The sequence below is a fragment of the Metopolophium dirhodum genome, chromosome 3 (assembly GCF_019925205.1).
Source record: "Metopolophium dirhodum isolate CAU chromosome 3, ASM1992520v1, whole genome shotgun sequence".
Classification (NCBI taxonomy): domain Eukaryota; kingdom Metazoa; phylum Arthropoda; class Insecta; order Hemiptera; family Aphididae; genus Metopolophium; species Metopolophium dirhodum.
The window spans coordinates 25,212,746-25,235,056 of NC_083562.1; the positions used below are offsets into that span (position 1 = coordinate 25,212,746).

At 30.4% G+C, this 22,311-nt stretch overlaps 2 protein-coding genes across 3 annotated transcripts; one reads left to right on the forward strand and one right to left on the reverse strand.

Annotated features, from left to right (window-relative positions):
- Positions 1–79: 79 nt before the first annotated feature.
- LOC132941513 (ankyrin repeat domain-containing protein 54) lies at positions 80–4,676 on the forward strand. Of its 2 annotated transcripts, none has more exons than XM_061009600.1 (6): positions 80–204; positions 433–779; positions 864–1,008; positions 1,077–1,227; positions 1,311–1,426; positions 2,154–4,676. In XM_061009600.1, the coding sequence occupies exons 1-6, from the start codon at positions 147–149 to the stop codon at positions 2,444–2,446; spliced, it is 1,110 nt and encodes a 369-aa protein (XP_060865583.1). In that variant the 5' UTR covers positions 80–146; the 3' UTR covers positions 2,447–4,676. The 2 variants fall into 2 exon arrangements, with proteins under 2 accessions (XP_060865583.1, XP_060865584.1); XM_061009601.1 differs by lacking the exon at positions 80–204 and adding an exon at positions 211–354.
- A 507-nt stretch (positions 4,677–5,183) lies between these two features.
- On the reverse strand, positions 5,184–18,575 carry LOC132940994 (sphingosine kinase 2-like). Its single transcript, XM_061008840.1, has 8 exons — positions 17,521–18,575; positions 13,246–13,387; positions 9,929–10,126; positions 9,643–9,863; positions 9,403–9,554; positions 9,114–9,318; positions 8,591–8,730; positions 5,184–6,238 (listed from the first exon to the last, which is right to left on the reverse strand). Exons 1-8 carry the CDS (start codon positions 18,053–18,055, stop codon positions 6,041–6,043), a joined length of 1,791 nt encoding a protein of 596 aa, XP_060864823.1. The 5' UTR covers positions 18,056–18,575; the 3' UTR covers positions 5,184–6,040.
- Positions 18,576–22,311: the final 3,736 nt, after the last annotated feature.

The window sequence follows — 22,311 nt, forward strand, 5'->3', positions numbered from 1 at the left end:
AGTATGCATACTACTTATTGCTTACTTTAGTCGTGATAGGAACTAGAAAGAGATTATACAATCAGCTGTGTGAAACGGTGAACCTTGAGGCTGTTTGTAGTCGTGCTTGAGGTCACGTCGTATTTACAAAAACGGAACGTCGACGGATGATGATAAAGAGTATAAACCGTGAGACTGATAACGTGATAAAAACAATAATAAGTAGTAAGTACCTAATAACAAATAACAATTAACAGTTTACAGTGCAGTTTTCAGTTGTCACTTGTCTCGTCAGACACTCGGGCCCAGTGCCATACAGGCATACACATTTTGTTTAAATATTCGCATTTTGCAATTATACTGTTGTAGATTTGTGTACGATTCAATAATTTCAATTATTGTGTTAAATAGTGTAAACATTTTTAAAATAACAACTGTCAAATTCATGTCCAGGAACATGTCTTCGACTGTTTGGGATGCGTGCTGGGACAAGTGATCCAGGCCGTGAACTCGAAGACATGACGTCCAACGATTCCGGCGTGGAGAGCAGCACGGACAACGACGATTGTGCCCAGCCAAAGTTCAACAAAAGGCTTGTATCGTCTGCTGAGATGTCCCTAGTTCCGGTGCGGAGGATGAAGAATCAAGATTTTCCATTATCCCTGTGCCTCAACTCTTTATCCGAACCTCCGATTGTGTTCGCGCGGCCCATGCTCAACGAGATTCCTGGCCGTACGTTTAAGTGCCTGTTCGAGTTAGCCAACCCTACATTTCCAGGCACGCTGGATAGATTCCAATCTGTGAGTATCGTCCCTATCCTCTCTTATTGTCATTGATACGTTGGTGATAAATAATTCTTGGTTTGTTTTTTGTTTCTCAACCAGTGTCTGACTCCCATTCAAGAGTACACGGAAATGTTGATGAAAATGGAGAAGAAAGATGGTTCTACTCAGACTAGAAACAATATTGGCCCGTGTCGTGTCCACTCGTGTCGTGGCTATGTGAGGTCAAATGCTTTTCAGTCCAGAGGTAGTGTACAGTACAGTGTTGGTGTTAGGTACAAATAATTTACATTTTGGGATTTTCAATGATTGCAGATAGTCACAAACTATGTCGAGCTGCAAACATGAATAACACTGAACTACTGGAGCAATTTCTCAAGAACGGTGTTAATCCAAATTGTTGGGACAGTAGAAAACGTACACCCTTACATTTGGCTGCAAGCAAAGGATATGCAGAGGCTGTGGGGTAAATTTATGAATTTTATTAGTATCATTACTAAAAATTAAGTGTTGTTTGTTTAAAATTCATACTGAATACTCGATATTTAGATTGTTATTGAAGTACGGTGCCAATCCAAATATTAAAGATGCTTTGGGAAACAATCCATTGCATTTGGCTGCTTGTACACATCACATGGATGTAGTAACATTACTCTTAAAAGGAGGTAAAAAATGGGTGTTTGGTCAATTGTCACCTGAAGAATAAAAGACTTTTGCCATCCGGTGGTAGGACATTTTTTGAAAAAACACTAAGGAATTCCAGTCTGCTTTCCCTGCTAAAAAGACCTATTTTGATTCCAACATACTGATATAATTACACAATATGGATTTTGAAATCAAGTTTGGATTTCTTGTTGTTTTATTTAAATCCTACAAACAATTTGGACATCAGATTATGAAAATTTGACTTTAAAAATGTTTTATACATATCAATTATTCAACAACTAGGTATGCTTTTTTAGATAAATAAATTGAAAAAAATTGTAGGATCTAAAACATACTTATTACAATATTCAAATAAGTTTTCAATATCAAAATTCATAAAATGTTCAATTTTAATACCTATCGCTTAACAATTCAGTATAGCTATATTTACTCTAAAGGCATTAGCCCAGGGCCCCATTGGAATTTATTTATTTTACTTGTGATCCTAAGGGCCCCTGCATAGCCAAAGACTTACTATAAGATTCACTGCAAGTTGGATTTTACTTGAGTCTAGAATTAAAAATAAAAGTTTAAGTCACATGCTCATAATAATATACAATATGTGGAGATTATTCACTATCCCTAAAACCAACGGTTGGCAAATGGTCAAATGTGAATTTACCAAGATGTATATTTAAATATCATGGAGGATGATCTAATTTTTTTCTTCATATTTTACGTTTTAAGGAACAGATGTAAGTAGCTGTGATGCCCAAGGCCGAAGTCCTCTACACTTGGCCCAATCAAAATTACGTCTATTAACTCATTGCAAAAGTAATGTTTGCACATCAGTCAAACAGACAGTATTACAGGTAATTGAAATGCTGCTAGCGTATTTTGACAAAAAAAACAGCTCAGATGAAGCAGAACTGTTGAATGCCTTTCAAACTAGATTACAAATATCAGACACAGGTGAAAGGGTTAGCACTGAAATTCAAGACCTTTTAAACAATTTATCAACATTAAAACTAAATAAATAAGCCTGAAATCATTAAAAAAAATTTTTTTAGATTGATACAATTTTATATTTATATTATATATTATAGGTTAATACTGTCTTATGGAATTATTACTTTTTTCAATTAAATTTGTGAACTATATGCTAATTAGTTAATATTATAATTTGAAATCTTATAATATTATTGAGCTATACATTGATTGTAGATATTAGTAATTATAATCAATGGATATTCATTTTTTGGGAGAATAATCTTTGAAACAATGAAATATGAATCTGCTGAAAGTGTAAAAACCCGTTGTTATAACCTGTCCATTTCATCTTGGCATTCGGGAACTGTTGCAATTTAAAAAAACAAAGCAGTTGTTGAAATCTATATTATAATGAAAAAATATCATAATTCCACGGACTAAGATAGAGATCATGATATTTTATAATAAAATATATACCAAGCTAAGTGCCACTAATGGGTGGCTTCTTATTCAAGAAATCCAAGTTATGTAACTTTTATTTTATATTTTTATTGTGCTTAATTGTATAGATTGTGTATGTGCATTTGTGAAATGAAAAATATAGTTTAGTTTTTGGATTGCTGTTTTTTTTAAAAAAAAATTTACACAAAAACAGTTGATACCAAGATGAACTGGATAGGTTATATTTAGTAAATTAATTTTATTTATTATGAATGATATATTCCGAGAAAAATATTTAATTTTGATTTATTAAAATATTTTTTTTGTTATACTTTAAGACTAATTAAGTAATAACACTTTAAAATCATCATTATAATAACAAAAAATATAATATGTTCATAATTTTATATTGTAACATGTTATATTAGTTTTAGACGTTTTAGTTATTAAGGAGATCCTGTCCCGCTGTGTGGTCTCTGTCTTACAAAAGTAAAACATAACAAATATGTGTTCGTAGTGACTTTTAATAACAGAGTGAATAAGTAGTAAAATATTGTTATGTAAAAATGTTCATTATTCAAAATATTGTAGAAAACCAACTTACAAACAGTTAATATTCTCTCCTTTAAATTTAATAATTGATCTCTATATTAATTCACTTTTATATATAAGCTAACAACACTAAAAAGGGTTTTTTTCTGGAATGTAAATTTATTTTGTTAGACTTGGACAACACATACAGGTACGGCGTTCTGTCAAGAAACCAACTGACTTAAATAATAATTTTTTTGAAATAGTCTTAAGCCTTAAAAATAATTTTTATAAGTTAATTCCAAATCATGTTATAACTTAAGTTGTAACATGTTTATTATACGTGATGGTTTTACTTTCACTTTATATTGGCAACTTGGTTTCTTTTTAACTTAAATTGACTATATGACTTTGAATACTGGGTTAGGTGATTAATCATTAAAAATAATTTTGATGACATTTAAAATTGCTATCATTTAGTCAATTTTCATTCTAGTTTTACTGAGCATGTGTGTAAAGACTAGAGGGTTAAAAATTTGTAATGCACTAACAAATAAGTATTTAGCTTATTAAAAAATTAATGATTTAATCAAACTTAATTTGGCCTAGAAATAGAGTGTTCCCTAAATCAGTAAGCACATAGTATATATTTTAACAATGACTGCATTTCATTCAATACACATTTGTTTCATACTAAATAAGTTATTTATTTAAAAAGCAATCGATATTAAAGTAGTTATAACCTATACCATAAAATTATTTTGTACCTGGCATACAGAGGCCTTAACATTTTATAGATTAAAACTGATTAAGTCTAATATTTGCAAACTATGTTTACGGTTATGCGAATATATTTGGTGTGATAGAATTTTTAATTATGTAGTTATACTCATGGTGATTAAACTGATGTAATATTTTAATTAACTGCTGCAGGTCAAATATTTTTACTAAACATTTTATAAGCTTTTACCTAATAAATATGTACAGAGTGATTCTTTTATCGTAACACCAGGCAATATCATAGGAAATATAAGGAATAAAAATGTTTCTTTGTTATTTTAAGAATAAATACTGATAATCTTAGAAAAATGTAAAATATTATATCATCTAATATTTATAACTTTTTGTGGATTTTGCCGATTATTTGTATTGTATTGTTAATTAATTATGGTGGTGATTTTTTTTTATGTTTAAATTTGTATGTTATTTGATTATTAATTTATTTTGAAATTTTACATTGTTTTAACTTGTAAATATTTGAATTTGTAGAAACATTAAAAATAAAGATAAAAAAAAATTATTTTTCTACTATATGTTTATTTGTATAATATCAAGCTAAGTTTGTATACAGTATTTAAATTCGACTTGATGGGTGATGTTGCACGAAAAATTTGTAAATAAATGACTGAGTGACAAGATGTTGTGAAAGAATGTTATATTCTCTCAAAATATTATTAAGATTTGAAATTGACATTTATAAAATATGAACAATGGGGGAATTTAATAAAAATATAATATTAGTGATAAACCTGCCTATTAGAAGTAAAATGAATATACTAACTTAACATAATATTTTCTATTTTGTAGTAAAACTAAATGTTGAGTGCACAGAATTTTTACCAAAATATGGGTTTATAAAAGTTATACATTTCATTTTAATCTATTTGTTGGAAGTAATGTCTACACCACGGTTATCTACTCCGTGGTCTATACTGAAAAGTTCTTAGATATGGAAATTACTTTTGTTATTTTAATTAGTCTTCAACCTCAATACCAAATTGTATGTAACAATGTTTGTAAAGAACAACAGCAAAATAAATTCATGGTAACTTTATTATTATTAATTAATATTATTTAAACTTAATTAATACAAAAAGTATAATCACAATGATAGACATATAAAATTGACTTTTAATTGTAGAGTAAAAATGAATAATTCTACCATTCTTGATTAGGTACAATCAAGGACGGACGAGAAGGCCCTCATGTTAACATGTATTTGTGAGAAAAAATTTCTTACTATTCTATACTGTGTTTGTTCATAACATACTATATAATATTTTTACATAAATATTAGTTATTACAGTATAAAAATAATGATATTAGTTGATGTATTGACATGTTTGTACTGTGAAATATTCAGTCCAAAGCCTCCTACTAAAACCCAACACCAGCACTGGGTACAATGAAGATTGAGCAAAAGAAAAACACAAATTTATTCATTTACCAAGACCGGAATTTGTGTTTATGACTATATGTTAATTATGATTTTTTGTTTGACCTTAATAATTATAATTCAATATTTAACAACCTATTGATTTAATAAACAAATGGTCCCATAACACGAGGATATTATAAAGAGAAAAAACATAATATGATATTATGGTAACGTCGCTGGTGGCGATAAAACGAATAATTAAAAATAAATATTGATAGATATTAAATAATAATAATGATAATAAATTAAATATAAATACACCTCTCGAGTAATTAAAGAGGCGAAACAACAACGCAGTATATACATAATATTATACGAGCAAGGTAACAATATCGATAAACTTTCTCTGAATTCAAAAATAAAAACAAATAATAAATTATATAAGCTACATTAGTATAAATAATGTATTTATCACTCTTGCGTCGTGCTCGATAGCACCGCTCGAGATGAAACATCAGGAGAATTTTTGCCGTGCATAAACATTGGTGATGCCGGGCATGATTTCCGCTTGTACTGGACTGTGCTTCAGCAGTTCACCGTCAACAACCAGGTGGCTGCCTTGCGATAAAGGTTCGAGCCGGAACGCTCGCACGGGGATCATTTCAACGTTGGGTACGGCCAAGTGGTTTCCGGATGACAGGCCCAACAAAAACTATGATCCATAAAAAAATAAATACACGTTGTCAATGATTGATTCATTTAAACAAAATGGGATTAATAATTTTTTAATAGGTGAATTTCATTTACAATACATGGTTAGGTTTAATATGATACATTCATCGCATAGTCTACATACTATTCCCTAATAATATTATAAGGTGTATAAGCACGTCAATTTATTACTGTCAATTTTTTTTCACCGGCATTTTTATATAAACTTATAACTTAGTACAATTGTCAAATAGATCAAAGATAGATAATAATTTGGATCATACAAATATATTCACTCCTAACCATCACATTCTAATTAGAAATAAATTATTTTAAATAATTATTATGTCTGAGCTGACCATTTAGATACCGTTGTATTGGAGAAATTCTTTGATTTCTTTGAATAAATTGTTTTTAAGTTTGTATTTTCAATCAATGAGATACTAAAATGATTGCAATGCCTTGAAAAAAATAACAATACATTTTCAAAATACTATACCACCAGATACTTATTATATAAATATCTGGTTAACGCTATGGCCCATCGTGGGTGGACAGGCTATTTTAATAAGTGTGCCCTTGCCTCACATGGAAAAATCACTATAGCTGTTATAGTTTTGCTTACAAATGTATGACTAATTAAATGTAATATTTACTGTATAAATTTATAACCAAATACGTTTTAGAAAATCATTAATTTATTTTACATTTTAAAACAAAACCCAACATAGTTAATTTTTAGTTCCTAATGTATTTATTATTTCTTATTTCTTAGAATGTGTTTTTTGACATTCACTAAAAATAAATTCTTAATAAGTTTTGACATATTTTAACATTTAACTCATAGAAAGTATGTTCACATTCAACACAAGTGATAGATAATGTAAGCATACATTTTTAATTAAAGTGAAAGCCACATTAGCATTTTTTTCTCTTTTTTTTAACATAAATATGGTTTTGGGCTGGGTACAGATATTTTTATTTTCTGACCGATTTTGAGTAACACTTTGTTTTTTACCATAGAAACAAATTAAAAGAGCCTGATATTTAAAAATATGTGTAAATACGGAGCCCACCGGGAGAATCACAGTCTCCTGATAGGCTTAAACATTTGAACACCAACATCACAGAATAAATTTAATCTATTCTGTGGCTACATTACTGGCTACTGGTATAATCACACTAATACTATGCGATTGTATGATACCGTAATATGCTTGGATCATATTATTATACTGTATACGATCTAAGATAATATGTGAATATATAATATTATATTAACAGTATCATACAATTGTATATTACTCTCATTTTATAGAAGAAAAAACGCGGAATGCAGATCCATATTATATTGTAACTATCTACATGTTAATATGTCCATAAAATAACACGTCTGAATATAAAATTTCTGTTTTTTGATAATTGACAGCTTTTTCTATATTAATTAAACACATGTGTATCCACCCCTTCTACATTAGAAACCATGTAAAGGATATACTATTTTCTATGGGCAAGGAGGTGAGAGAGAATTGGCTGGGCCGATAAACCTATTTAGTTTCCACCATATTAAAGCACCGTAGAGACTATAATTAATCACTGATCGTATATATTTGGCCCAAACTGTACACAATAGGTAAACCGCCACTAAATTCAATATAATGGAAGCACCATATCTCAAGACATGACGTTTGTACTATTATTAATAATCTATTAAGTAGTATACATCCCAGATGGGAGCGGTATTTGCCCTACAGCGGTTTTCTAGCAACATTTCAATAACTCTAAAAGCTATAGATAAAATACGAATAATTTTTATATTGTTATCTCTGTTGAATTTTGTAATTTATAAGTAGTTGTAGTAATAATATGATTAAATATATTTTACAATTTTTTTTTTTATAGATAATGCTGATTTTACATATTTTTTCCTTAAACTTTTTTTATATAAACTTTAAATGGTCATGAATAAAAATAGTACCTATTTATTCAATATCCAATATATTTTATAGGTTAACACTCATAAGAAAATATTCTGCAAAAATTAAAAATTAGATATTTTAAGTGTCATGCTTCACAATTATGACAAAATAAAAACCATAGTTTTTTGAAAAACATGACAGTTTACATAGGTGACGAGTGTTTGCCTAAAAGAATCACCTTATATTATATTATATTTATATACTTGTATGCGTGTGTAAAGTTCTTTATTTTTAAGATGATCATCTTAACATTTTTTTTTATTAGGGCGCCTATTGCACTATGCAGTGTAAATACAGATGTTACGTATAGCCACTAAACACGGATTGTTATTGAAAATATTTTCAAATATATTAATTAATAATAATTCACTTACTTGTAGAAAAGTCGTCCTGGATATTCCATTTTTAATAACCAACAGCCAAATCACACCGTCGTTCAATTTCGATTTGGGTGCTATTATTACGTCTTCGCTTATGTGAGATAGATACGAAGCATGTATCATCACAAACTCATCTACGAAATAAACAAAGGTAAGCCGTACAGTGTTTGTAATTTTGTATACTATTCGATCCGACCATTTTGTTAAGCAAACCAATGTAATATAGATTACTTTCTTTATGACTCTTTTTTTTTTTATTTTAATCTGATTTTTTTCTTTATTTAGAAGTTTTATTTGTATGAAGACTTAAAAGATAGGACATAAATGAGATCACTACAGTAAAACCAATAGATATAATATTTTTATAAGGATATACAGAAATAATAATTAGTAAAAATCAGATTTTAAAATAAGAAACGAGATATGGAAAAATTCAAGTAGGTACATGCATAATATGATATACACAGCGAAAACGCCGAGAAATAAATCGTTTAACTATATTAATAACAGCTATTACCTTCAACAACTACCCAATCCGACGGAACTGGATCAGAAAGCGGAGGTAGTTTAGATAGAGGTCCACGCACCCAAACTTCGGATCCCTCGATCACGTCAGGTATAGACGAGAAGCTCGGAGCTTCGTTGACAGACATGAACGCCGTGCGCTTGGATATTATCGACGAAAAACTCTCGACTCGCTCACGTGCAGCAAATTCCTCCAACTACGCAAAAATAATAGAAAATATAATTTATCTAAAACCAGAAATGACACAGAGGAGATTATAATCACTTTGTATTATAATTACCGGGTCCATTCCAAATTCGATCGACACCGGTTCGTCGTCGGAGACCTCTTGGAAATCACCTGACGTGCATCTCGCGTAATTGTTCATTCTCGTCTCAGTTTCCAGATCGTTAATTTTGGAATACGATAATCGGGCGGGATAACTTCTTAGACCTATATATATACGAACACAACACAACGTTTACGTACAGCGACCACCGACGAACGCGCTTACACAGCGCGTACGATCGGCGGGCCTTACCAATAAGTCTGGCAATACTCCATATAGTAAACCTGGGGCTACCTAACATCCTAATTCTCTCGCTCTCTATATCAATGTCAGCAATAAAACCCCAACCGATCGACAAAAAAGAGTATACGACTTGTGTAAGAGTCTCGACTCTAACCAGATCCATTGGACACCTGTTACCGCCGACGATGTTTAGCGCCGATATGAGTATGGGATCCGGATTGTAGGGTTCGCTATAAACGTTTAACTAGTTGCATTCAATTTGCTGCAGTTTTAGTAAAATAAAATTTGAGCTCACTTGGTCTCAAAACTTATCGACTTGGCCATCCCGTTGCCGGAACCACCGGGTATGACGGCCAGGGTCAGGTACTCGAAGGCCCTCTGCCAGTCTGACCGTTCCATGAGACCGTTTATCACTTCGAACATGAGTCCATCACCGCCAAGTACTACCACACCACGGCCCCATTTATAGATGTTACTCGTTCTCATCAAGTTCCTGATAACAGACAAAATCATCACAAGCGCGATGCATATACACCGATTATTGAAATATAATAATATATCACTCTGTATCCACCACAAAATATGTAAGTTAAATTATCGTGACATCCCTACTGTGTCGTAGGTACTCGACAAATTACATAAATATTTACTTCGATATTCGTAGCGTAGTATGCTAGATCTAAGTACAAAACCGTCCATTGGAACAACAAGAGATCTGAAATGTTCTGAGATTCTAAAATTATCAATTTATTAGAAAGCTGTTTTTAAGGCGGCAAATATTTGAATATTTGATACTTGTAAACTGAAATGGGCCCAGATATTTTAAATTATATGTAAACATAGCTAAATAAGGTCGATATTATTATGAATCATGATTTATTTAACATTCATTAATTAGAGGACACGATCACGATGAAGGAATCCTATTACCTTCTCTAATTTTAGTATTACATTAAAGAATTGATAAAACTTCATAATTAGGTAATGTACCAAAACATTATCCTACATTCCTAATGTGTAAGATTCTGAGCAGAACGAAGAATGTTTTGATTTTACAATGTTGTTGTGTATTTATTTTTATTTGTCTAACGACACTATAGTAGAAAAAATGATTCGATTTTGAACTTAGGTTGTGGTTTCTGGTAGCTAATTGGTTCTAGTTGGTACTTTTGAAAGGTCAAAATTAAAACCTAACCTAGGCTAACCTTCAATTTTTTTTTTAAATAATCGGGAATTTTTACTCAAAATTGATGTTGATTTATTGGTGCTGCGAAAAATACGGAGGATGATAGGATATCGCCAATCATCGTTAACTGTCATCGTGTGAATTCTTATTCCGAAATTGCTAAGAGAAAATATGGTAGGTAAGTATGCAAGGACAAATAGGCAACAAAAAACGTGTTTATTCCGTACATCGGTGAATGGACGTGTTTATACGGTATTCCGGTATAGCTCGTGTACACAATACATTTTTACAAACCGATAATACAGATATTTATTACGTAAAAACGTCAAACTACGTTATACTTTACAATTTATATCATTAAATGCGCGTTGAGTAACCTACATAGTCAATATTATAAGACAACGGTGGTCGAAGGAGGACACACATATATGTAATTGCTAAATTACAGGTAATAAATCGGAATTCTCAGCAGGGATATCTTATCTTACATTCTTACAAGTATATAACATTTTATGTTTTAAAATTTAAACGCCTCGTAATAATACTAATAGTATAAGTAATAATAGTTGTAATAAAATTAAAAATTTGATCTCAAATATCAAAGGAAAGTATATTATTTAATATATACTAATATAATATATAATTTTCCAAAAAAGTACACCATTCAAAATTATTGACGATTTAAAAAACTCCGATAGAAAGCAAACAGTCTGTTGTAACGAGTACCTAGAAATAAATTTGGAATTCGAGTACGTACACATAAGAAATGAAAATATCGTAATACCATTGATTATAAATGCTAGTATTTATAATCTTATTGTTGTATACAACAAATTACGGTATGAAACAGTAAAAAATCTTATAAGTAATAACTTATAAGTAAGAGTAGGTATAAAAAAATTATCGAAATGATATGTAAAATATTTTTATATTTTATAATAATTATTTTTATATAGGTATCTCATAACATGTGTTACTGTAGGCTATAGTAGTATTATATTACTATATATGTCTGTTTTCTATGCATATTTTTACTGTTTTAATATGCATCGATTTTCAAGCTCCAGTTATTATTGAAAATATGTAAAATGAGAGGCAGACGATAGGATAGTATTTATTATTAGTACGATTAAGAAATTTTCTTTTTTAATAAGTACCAATACTATGTTAGATTTCCTATCATAAGACTTCCAGTATTTTTTCACTGACTGAAAGTATTCACAAAAAAATAATAATAGAGTAATAATAATATCATAATAATCAGAAAAGTGGTTCAACTAATATTAATGTTAAGGTAATAGTGTAATACCTATAACACACGAGTACCTAATTTAAAATACCTACATATATATTTAGTTTGATAATTTAAATATATTTTGGTGATAATTTCATGTGCCTACTGCCTACAGTTATTCGTTTTTGAGTAACACCAATAAAATAGATTTTGTGTGAAATATTCCAGTTTTTGTTAATTTTATTTGTCTTATTTTTACATTTTTAAATTATTTAAAAAATACTTGGAATTTTTAATTTTAATATCTCTAAAGTACCAATTAGATACAATTTGAGACAAAGAAATACACACGTCATTATAAAAAATATTTCATTCATCGTTACCTACGCTTAGAATCTCAAACACATTTTAAACAAAGATTAAAAAAACATAAAAATAAAACATGTCAACAAATATTACGTCCTTGGGTATTCCATTCAAGTGCATAGTGTGTAAATTATTTCTTGTTTTGTAATAATTGGGCTTTTTGAATAGGATTTAACAAATTCAAAAAGACTATTATCATTTATCACTAATTATCTAACTTAATGGTATTTCAACAAATTTAGTTAGGCAAATAAGTATGATTATAATAATGATAATTTTCACATGTCATTCCAAAATAGGTTTATATAATAAAAATTTAGCATTCCATATAGTATAGGTACCATCAAACAATATACCTATAGTCAAAATGTATATTTATGTATGTATGTATGTATGTATGTATGTATGTATGTATGTATGTAATATATACACGCAAGCTAATATAATAAACAAAGCAAAAAACTCTTTTATAGTATTATAGTAGGTATAATTATTGTGTAGTAAAATTATAGAAATTAAAAAAATTAGCATTATTAATGATTTAATGTCTAACATACAATGTTCTTGACAAATACAGTAAGTTGTAAATTTAGAAATCAGTCTATAGAACTATAAACAGAAATATCTAATAAATGTAACTTCATGCAATAAGTAAAGTGATTTTAATTTGGGGCTAATGCGGCGACGATAAAAAATGCAAAACAATGGATGATGTCAAAGGAGGAAATCCTGGATTAATTTTAATTGAATGGAGGACAAATGTACATATAGATTTATGTCAAGTTCCTGGTAAACAGTTGTTTATAAATACTTCAAATCTATTTACCTAGCATCATTTTGCATGCATGTAATATGCAAATCGTAGTCAACATCAGCCATATTTAAAATAGGTACTATTTTACGTTGAAATATTTCACGTGATTTTCCAACACCACTTTTTGGGTTCACAATTACTAACAAATGATTACCTGAAACATAGTAAAAATATATAGAATTCTTAAAGTTAATCATCAGTTATTATTTACGATTTAAATTATGCAGCCATCAATATAAAATTGTTTACTAAGCCTCACAACATTTAACTTCAATGGAGTCCACTTGTAACGATCTTCAAGGGTCATAAAGAATTAGATTGATACATCAGTATGAATAAAACATACATAAGTTCAAATTTGAACAAAATTAGATATTCAAACAAAGAATAACAATTTTAGTTATTTTGTTGTAATTTAAAAATACTTGGGGGATGGAGTGGCCGAGCGGACTAAGACGTCGGTTGTGACGCACACCAGCGCTAGTTCAAACTCTGTTCACGGTTGGCATTTTTCTTCGGGCAAGTCACGGTGTCTGGAGAGAAGTGCCGCCATCACCCACCCGAGTATGGCAGATACCCACAGGTGCCCACTAAAAAATCTGCCAAAACTACACACACGTGTTACACCTACAGTTCCCTCCCCTACAAACAAAATACAAACAGCTAATAGCCATTTAAAGTAAAAACTAATAACTAACAAAAAAAAATAATAGAAAATTTAATATGTCTAAAAGACATAGATGAAAAAGAATCAAAATATTTTTAAAATTTTACAATGCATAAAAAATTGTAATACTGGGGATTTTCAATTTTGACCTCCCTTAAGTACCAACTAGATCCAATTTGCTACCAGAAACCACCATTTAAAGTTGTACTATTTTTTTATATTATAAATCATGTATACAATATTCTTACTCCATAATACATAAACAACAAAAAAAAAAAAACATCTGAATATAAATATATTCATTGCTATGCTCAGAATCTAAAAAAGGAGATATTTTTTAACCCTATGGTCTATTAATTCAAACACTGAAACCAAGAGGATTTTAATCAATATTAATTTACGAATTGACTAGATATAACCTTTAAGCTTTATTAATTAGTTGCCATGCATAATTAACATTGATCAAAAACTAATTGTACTGATTTATATTTATTACTTGGTGTCATTTGTTATGGTACACAATAACACAAATAAATAATAGTACTGATTAAAAAATGTTTTTGTAATAACTTCTGCTTCCAGACAATTAAATATGTCAATATATATTCTTAATTTATTACTAGAATGAAAATATTTGATTAATAAAATAAATAACAATAACTTTTTATAGGAACATGCTAAACTTTCACCAAACTTGTATTAAATTAAATAAGTGTCACTTAAACTCTCTCTTATCTATTAGCTTAGTAACTGCATATCGAAATACTTAAACAACTTCTTATAAGACACTACAGTACTTCTCTATACCATAGAAAATTAAGTATAGTTGAGTCTTAAGTAAATAAATTGCAAAACTACAACATTTAAATAAATAATAATAGATAACTAATTCAATATTTTATTTTCAAGAAATAGTTAAATACAAGTATTGACTATTGAGGTATGAATTACCACTACCTAGTTAAGGGTTATCAAAACAAAAAAATCCCCGGAATAATAAATCTTGTGAAAGTATTCAACATACTTTGCTGGTTACTGACAATAAAATATGAAATTGGGAAAATAAAAAAAAACAAAAAAGATTATCTGTTATTTACATTTTATTAGTTATTACATGTTGCTTTTTAAATACAACTATGGTCTGTGCTAACTTAACTTAACTATAGCCTATAGGTAATATCAAATTACTAACATCTGTCTAAAAGAATTAACTAAAGACTAAAAAGCTAAACAAAAATAATAATTCAACAATCATAACAAATTACTGATTATCTTTGGAGCAGATGGAAGTATAAAACATTGTATATCTCTAATAACTGATACATTATACCAGTGACAGAAATACTAAGCAAAGGAATAGAGGATTGTCTAAATTCTTACTTCAGATGCTCATAAAAATTATTGTGGATCTACGGTCACCTTTTTAATTTTCTCCATTAACAACAATTTATAATGGAAACTTGTACTAAAATTTCATGTATTTTGGCAGACAAATTTTTATCGATAATGGTTAAAAAAAAGTAATAAAAATCAAAATTTTCTTTTGCCTATAAAACCTTAAAAAGAATTGACATTTTTCAAAAATTGAATGATGATTAGAAAATGGTAATATAAACATCCGGTAAATATTTAAATGATCTACAGTTTTTAGTAAAAAACAAATCAAAATACTAAATCAATTTTGATAAAAAACCTTTTTCCATAATTTTTTTTTCCTGACTGAAAACCATTTTGACCTATCTAAAGTACCAACTAAATTAATTTTCCCACCAGAAAATATCTTGAAGTTGAAAATCGAAGCATAATTTTGACTATTTATTGTGTACACAAATAAAAACAAAACAGGGTAAATCAATACATTCAATGCTCCAATCAGAAAAAAAAACTAAGGAAAAACTGCAATTTTTACACATTTAATACGAGGCTCCTTGTATGATGTTAGTAGTGTAATTTAAAAAAAAATACGGTCAATTCATAATAGTTTTTTGAGTTAATAACTCAAAAACCCTCAACTTTAAGTACTTGACAATTTCACCAAATGCCTATTTATATTAGCTTTTTCATGGTATAATTTTTAAAAATATTTGAACTATTTATAGACATTTTTTAATTTTCATTTTTTTTTTAGTTTTTTTCAATAAATGTTGATCAAAAAATATTTGCTGAGTCAAAAAGGTGAAAATATAATAAAATGTTCCACATAGGTAAGTTGTTAATATAACAGTTCAAATTTTAACAAAATTCACAAAAATTTGTAAATTATTTTGTACCTACTGTAAAATTTAGATTTAGGGGGTGTTGGGGAAAATCCGCCTACAAGTCTGCTTGAAATTTTTTAGGGATACGTGTTATCGTATTTTTTTACCTAGTCTGCCCAAGTATTTTTAAACTATTTCGGCGCCACTGTTAAAATATATAATATGCACCTATTCAGTGGTATACCCAGGGGGGAGGTTAGGTGTTCACCTCCCTCCCCTTGGCCTAAAAACAACTTTATCATAGAATTTGTTATTATATGTATAAAATATGACATAACTACTTTTAGGCAACTATATAACTTTAACGTATTAATACCTCATAATAGATTAAATGAATACTAAGCATTATTATCATATAAAATATAAATTATTTATAATATCACTTTTTGGTGAGCAAGTGGCACCTAACATTGTTTAAATCTAACAATATCTGACACATGTATTGTTAAAATTTTAAATCTATATGAAACTGCACCATACAAAAAGTATGCATGTTTTTAAATACCCTAAACAACAAAACATAATTTAAGATTCAATAAAATGTATTTTCCTAGATCACAGATTACTAAATTAATAAAATTACTTTATCCAACAAGATGTGTCGATCAACATGACTCCATAAATAATTAATAATTTGATAATAGTTGATGGATTATCGATTATTTCTACATGGCCAGACAGAGATTCGTCATCTGGAGCTTATCAACTCTTGTGTGCTATTAGACAACCCGGCAAAAGTATTTAGCATAAGTTTACTTCTCAGTAAACTTATTCAATTTCCAAATATTGATTTAGTTGAAGCCATGTCACTGGCAGATAATGTAGGTATTTAATATATTGAAAAATATCAGAAATAATGCAGATGAAGAATTTAAAAAAAGTGGACAAGTTGGTACTGCTCTGCTGTACAGTAGTTATCACTTATCGAGCATGTCATTGTAATGGATGTGTTATATATTTGAATTCAATGACAATCATTGTAAACGAAAAACAATACTGAGCCGAGACAGCCTATGCGTCTTATATAAATAATCAAATTGAATAGCAAGAAAATAAAAATAATAAAGGGTGCCTATACCTCCCTAGGTAGTTACCTACCTCTATATGATGAAAAACAAATAATAATTATAAAAAAAAAAACACAAATCCATTGCAATTTAAAAAAAAAAAAAATGATTAGTTTGACTATAGGTAAAACATTAAAAAATCAAAATATAGGTAGGTACCCTAACCTACAGTATGGTAAATAAATATGGAACCCAGATTAGTTTAGAAAAATATTATATAAAATAGCATATTTTTATGACAGTAACTTTATTATTCACTTTGTTAAAGAATGTTTTTTTTTTCAATAATGCTTACCTAGGTAATGGTCATCTGATGGTGCAACAATAGTCCCATCCTCGCATCTGGCTTGCAGCAATGATTTTATGGCTAATTTCCACTTGGCTGCTACCTGGCTGTTTTCATCGTAATTGCTGAAGTTTCGGAACCTCAGTGTGACAGTCATCTTGTCACGCTTCTCGTTCTTAGCCCCAATATTCTTCAGCACAAATGCATACACACTTAGGTACGCACTGCAGTCACCAGCCTCCACAAATGGCACTCGCACCCGACACTCGTTGGTTTCTGCTGTGGCCTCTCTGGCGGCATCCACTGTGCCCCCTTTAGCCGGACGACAGGCGCAGTGGCCCGACTTGCCACTATTTCGCATGCACTTACAGCCAATTATATCACGAATGTGTATCAGGTCAGTCTTCTCGATGCCGTCGTCACCATTCTTGGTCAGGTGCAGACCTTCGTTCGTCAGCGACACCTTGTACGTGTACTGCTTTCTGGAGAGTGCGTAAAATGTTTCCTCGAGTATAGGAGGGGCGGCGAGTCCATTTCCGTCCATGGTGGCGCGTAGGGTTCGCTGGACATATATTATGTAATATAGGTAATGTAATGTTTGAATGATGTTTTTTATTTAATAAATAAAAAACTATCAGTACGGCACGGCTAGGAGGATTAGCTTAAGTGAAAACGCTCGGCTAGACGCTATTTGAAAATGAAGCTCGCCAAAATGTAACTGTACACTCTAAAACCTATAATTCTGTCGTTTTCATTATTATTTATTAATAATAATTATGATTGTCAATTGTCATGCTAACGCGTATAACGGTTCACGGTTACGAACTTTGAGTTTAGAGTCGGAACCGTCCAACCAACAGTTGTAACCACGGTGGCATAGTCTACGAGTTACGACCTTCGAACTGTCAAAGTACGAATGTACGATTGTATTCACTAATCAGTAGTCACTACCGTACAGTCGTGTACGAAGTGCGAACATTACGAAACTACAAAAGTAGTAAAGTATTGTTCGTTGAAAATTGAAATCGAACTTATCGCCGTCGCTGGCAGCGTCGCTCGTCGGCCAACAGCGTTATCATGTCACCACGGTTCAACCACGGTTGTCGTAGTATAGGTAGTTTGATAAGGTTCAAGACAATAATATAATATTCGGAATTTGGATCACTCAGTCCACAGAGCACAGACTATAATTATACCAGCCCTCCGGTCAAGCCGGAGAAGACCCCCTCCCCCCAAGTTAGTTATAAGTGAGTACCGATTTTGGAGTCCATTTAATTCAAAATTATTAAAGTAGTACAGGTGATCGGAGGTGGTTTAGTGATAAGAATTAGTGATAAGGCATGGCTCTTTGGCGGGATTGTTTAAAAGTCGATTTTGAGTATCAAGAAATCTCCTATGGCCCATGAAAATCGGCAATTGAATGATAAGACCGGGGTGTATGTTCAAAAAAATGTAAATTCGAAAACCGTGTTGGAATGTTTAACAAGTCAGTCATCACCAGTAACCAGTCTAACGAAACCAGAATGAGTTATCCGACTGGTTGTCCGGTACTTTTTCGTATGTAAAATGTGTAAAGCCGAAAACCGTGTTGGAGGGTTTAGCAAGTCAGTCAATACTCACCTGAAGTGAAAATCGATTAACTTTCAAATTAGTCACCTATGTGCTACAGCAAATCAGGTATTCAGGTATTGCAGACATTAAACGGCTATAGCCTATAAGTGAAACTCGACTACCTTTATGAAGGATAAATAATCCGACTTCGTCGTAGTTCCACAGATGAAATTTCATGTATTCTGTGGTAGTTCTTTGGTCGTAGAATGATAATGATTTGTATTATGGGTTGCAGCCATGAACTAAGATATTGTGTAAAATTGTTCATGTGTAAAACCACGGCTATAGATAGACTATTAGACTATCTTAAATTTTGTGTAAAACTAACAGCTCACTATTGAAATTTGAAACTGGTGAACGAAAATTAACTATGTCGTACCCGTATGTGTGTAAGACTAAGACAAGTAGACAACATATGCGGGTATCCTCTGTTTGTTGAATTCATTATCCTTTAAAAGGTTATACTCACGAACTAAGATATCTTAATCCGTGGTTATACCAGAGGCGTATTTACGATTTTGGCGCCCTAGGTACACATATTTTGGCGCCCCTTTTTTTCTCAGTTGCCTTTTATTCATTGTCACTGTTTGAAACAGAAATTTTTCAGTCGGTTTCAAGCCCTGTATAAGTGATAACCCAAAATGAATATATATTCCCCTTATTGCATTTATGCTTCCACTAATTTAGAGAACACTTTTATTTTACCATTACCACTCTATTTATTCCTAAAAAAAAGTTAACCTAAATACGCCACTGGGTTATACTCTATCATTACCTAACTTGATAACTACGAACTATGAACTATGATTACCAGGGTTGGGATTTTATACCATTTGCATATTTCTTATGAGATGCTTAGAAAAAAGCATAGTAAACTAAAAATGTGTTCATGATACAGAGAACTCAAATTAAAAATTTAATTTTGCTTTTTTTTTGCATATTTTACGATTTTTTTAGTTTTTAGTGTTTTTTTCGGACTTTTGAGACTCTTTGCATTTTAATCTGTTTTTGAACCAAAGTCGGTAATATTTTATGAAATTCTATTTTAGTTAACATGTTTTTAGATTTTTGTCAGTCGAATTATTACAATAATTTCGTATTAGGTATTTGGTTCTAATTTTTTATTTGCTGATTTTGTTGGGTTTTTTTTTGTCGATTTCTTCGATTATTAATCGCCGATTATCAACGAACGAGCGTTGAATGCGTTGTACATTCAATTCATTTGGATTCTGATCAGAGTGACTAAATTATTTAAAATCTTAAGTAACTACCTATAAAAATTTGTAAGTGATTAAAACATTATTTATTAATAAATTTTTTTTTTGCATATTTTTAGCGCATATTTAGCGATATTTAAGGTAAATATTATAGCGCATATTTATGCAATTTTAAGTGCTATAAAATCCCAACCCTGATGATTACTGTAGGCCTCGTTTAGGCCTGGTTTAGGTTTTTTTTTTGGTGATTTGAAGGTGTTATTATTATCAACATTGTTTGTGCCTAGGGTTCCCCACGTGATTGCCCTTCAGGGGGGAAGGAAAGAAGTGAAAAAAGAATTGTTATCATGCTTAACGGTACACCGTACACACGAAATGTACACACCGGTGACCGGGGCAGTTCTTGAGTATGTGCCCAGGCGCGGACTGGTAAAATAGGGCACGGGATGCTACACAATTTAAAGGGCAAATAACAAAAATTGTTGGGGCAAATTTAATACATATACATTATTTATAAAATATTTATTTATTTTATTTTGTTTTAAAAAAATATTGAATATACGTTAAAAACGTATAAATAAGTACCAAGTCACAACTAACTTTCAATCAAAGTTGTACAATATTATGGATTACTAGTAAGCGTAAATTGGTAACAATCTGCTGTTCATTAGGTGTCTAGAGTCTTTAAATATATAACAAATAATATTAGGCGAATATATTTTAAGGCAAGGGATGCTTTAGCATCCCAGCCAGTCCACGTCTATATGTGCCCATAACGGGGACACATATAACAACCTGCAACATAAAGTGGGCGATACATGTGCATTGTGCACCTCTTACTAATAGCACTTGATAAGAAATGGTAATTAGTATAAATCTACTCAAGTCTTTTTGACAATTTTGTTTGTTTTTTTTTTTTTTGAATCCCCTAGAAGGCGGAAGCTGGTATACGGGTGCGGCTTACTCTATGCACCCGTACCATTGATTAAATATACAATATTTTATATTTTATATAATGTATATTTAATCAATGCCCGTACCGCTAAAATTGAGTTGGGCAGTTGATATATTTACACAAAATAACCTGCAGCAGTGGACCTACCTATATAGTTTATTGTAACGGCGCGCGTTTCGGTTAGCTGAATACAATTGTTGTCCAAATAATAAGGCTCGGATAATGTTTAGTCTAAAAATGTTAGTCCTATAGGCTATAGCATTTTAGTCCAATCTACCGGTTAAATATTTTATCCCATGTATACATTTATAAGGGCGTTAAGACCATAATATGGTAAATTCCAATTTATTATCGTCAAATTTTTGTAGTTCATTAACGTTATAGTCCAATAATTGTTTTTTCCAATCAACGCAGTCCAAAATACTTAATTTAAAAAATGTATTAGAGCTAATGTCTTTGCAACTTACATTGAATCAACAAAATATATTCGTGGTTGACCAGCGGGTGATAGGAGACAAGCTACCCCTCCTAAATTACGATTATATATATATTTAAACACCCTACCACCCATTTCAGACATGAAGCAATTGCTTCAAATAATCCTATATCCTGCCGCCAATGTAGAAGGCAACGAAAAGGTAGGTTAGAATCTAATAAAATGTTTTTAAATGTTTCCGCTGGGGGAAAGTACCCCCTATGCCCCCCATTAAACACGCCTTTGCAGCTGAGCAGAATTGTATTACAATTTACAATTTATTATTACAAAATTTGAAAACAATGTTATATTACATATTTATCAAATTAAAAAAAACTAATTATTCATTACTGTTCATATTAGGAAATTAATTTATATAAAGATATCAATTGCTTAAGTCATCAAAAAAAAATAATGTATATTAATAGGTTGATATAATATTTTTAAGGTGTTAAAAGTGTTTAAATTCATTGTTGATAAATAAAATTAGATAATAGAAATTAATGTTTTGTGTTTTATTAAAGTATGAGATATTTAGATAT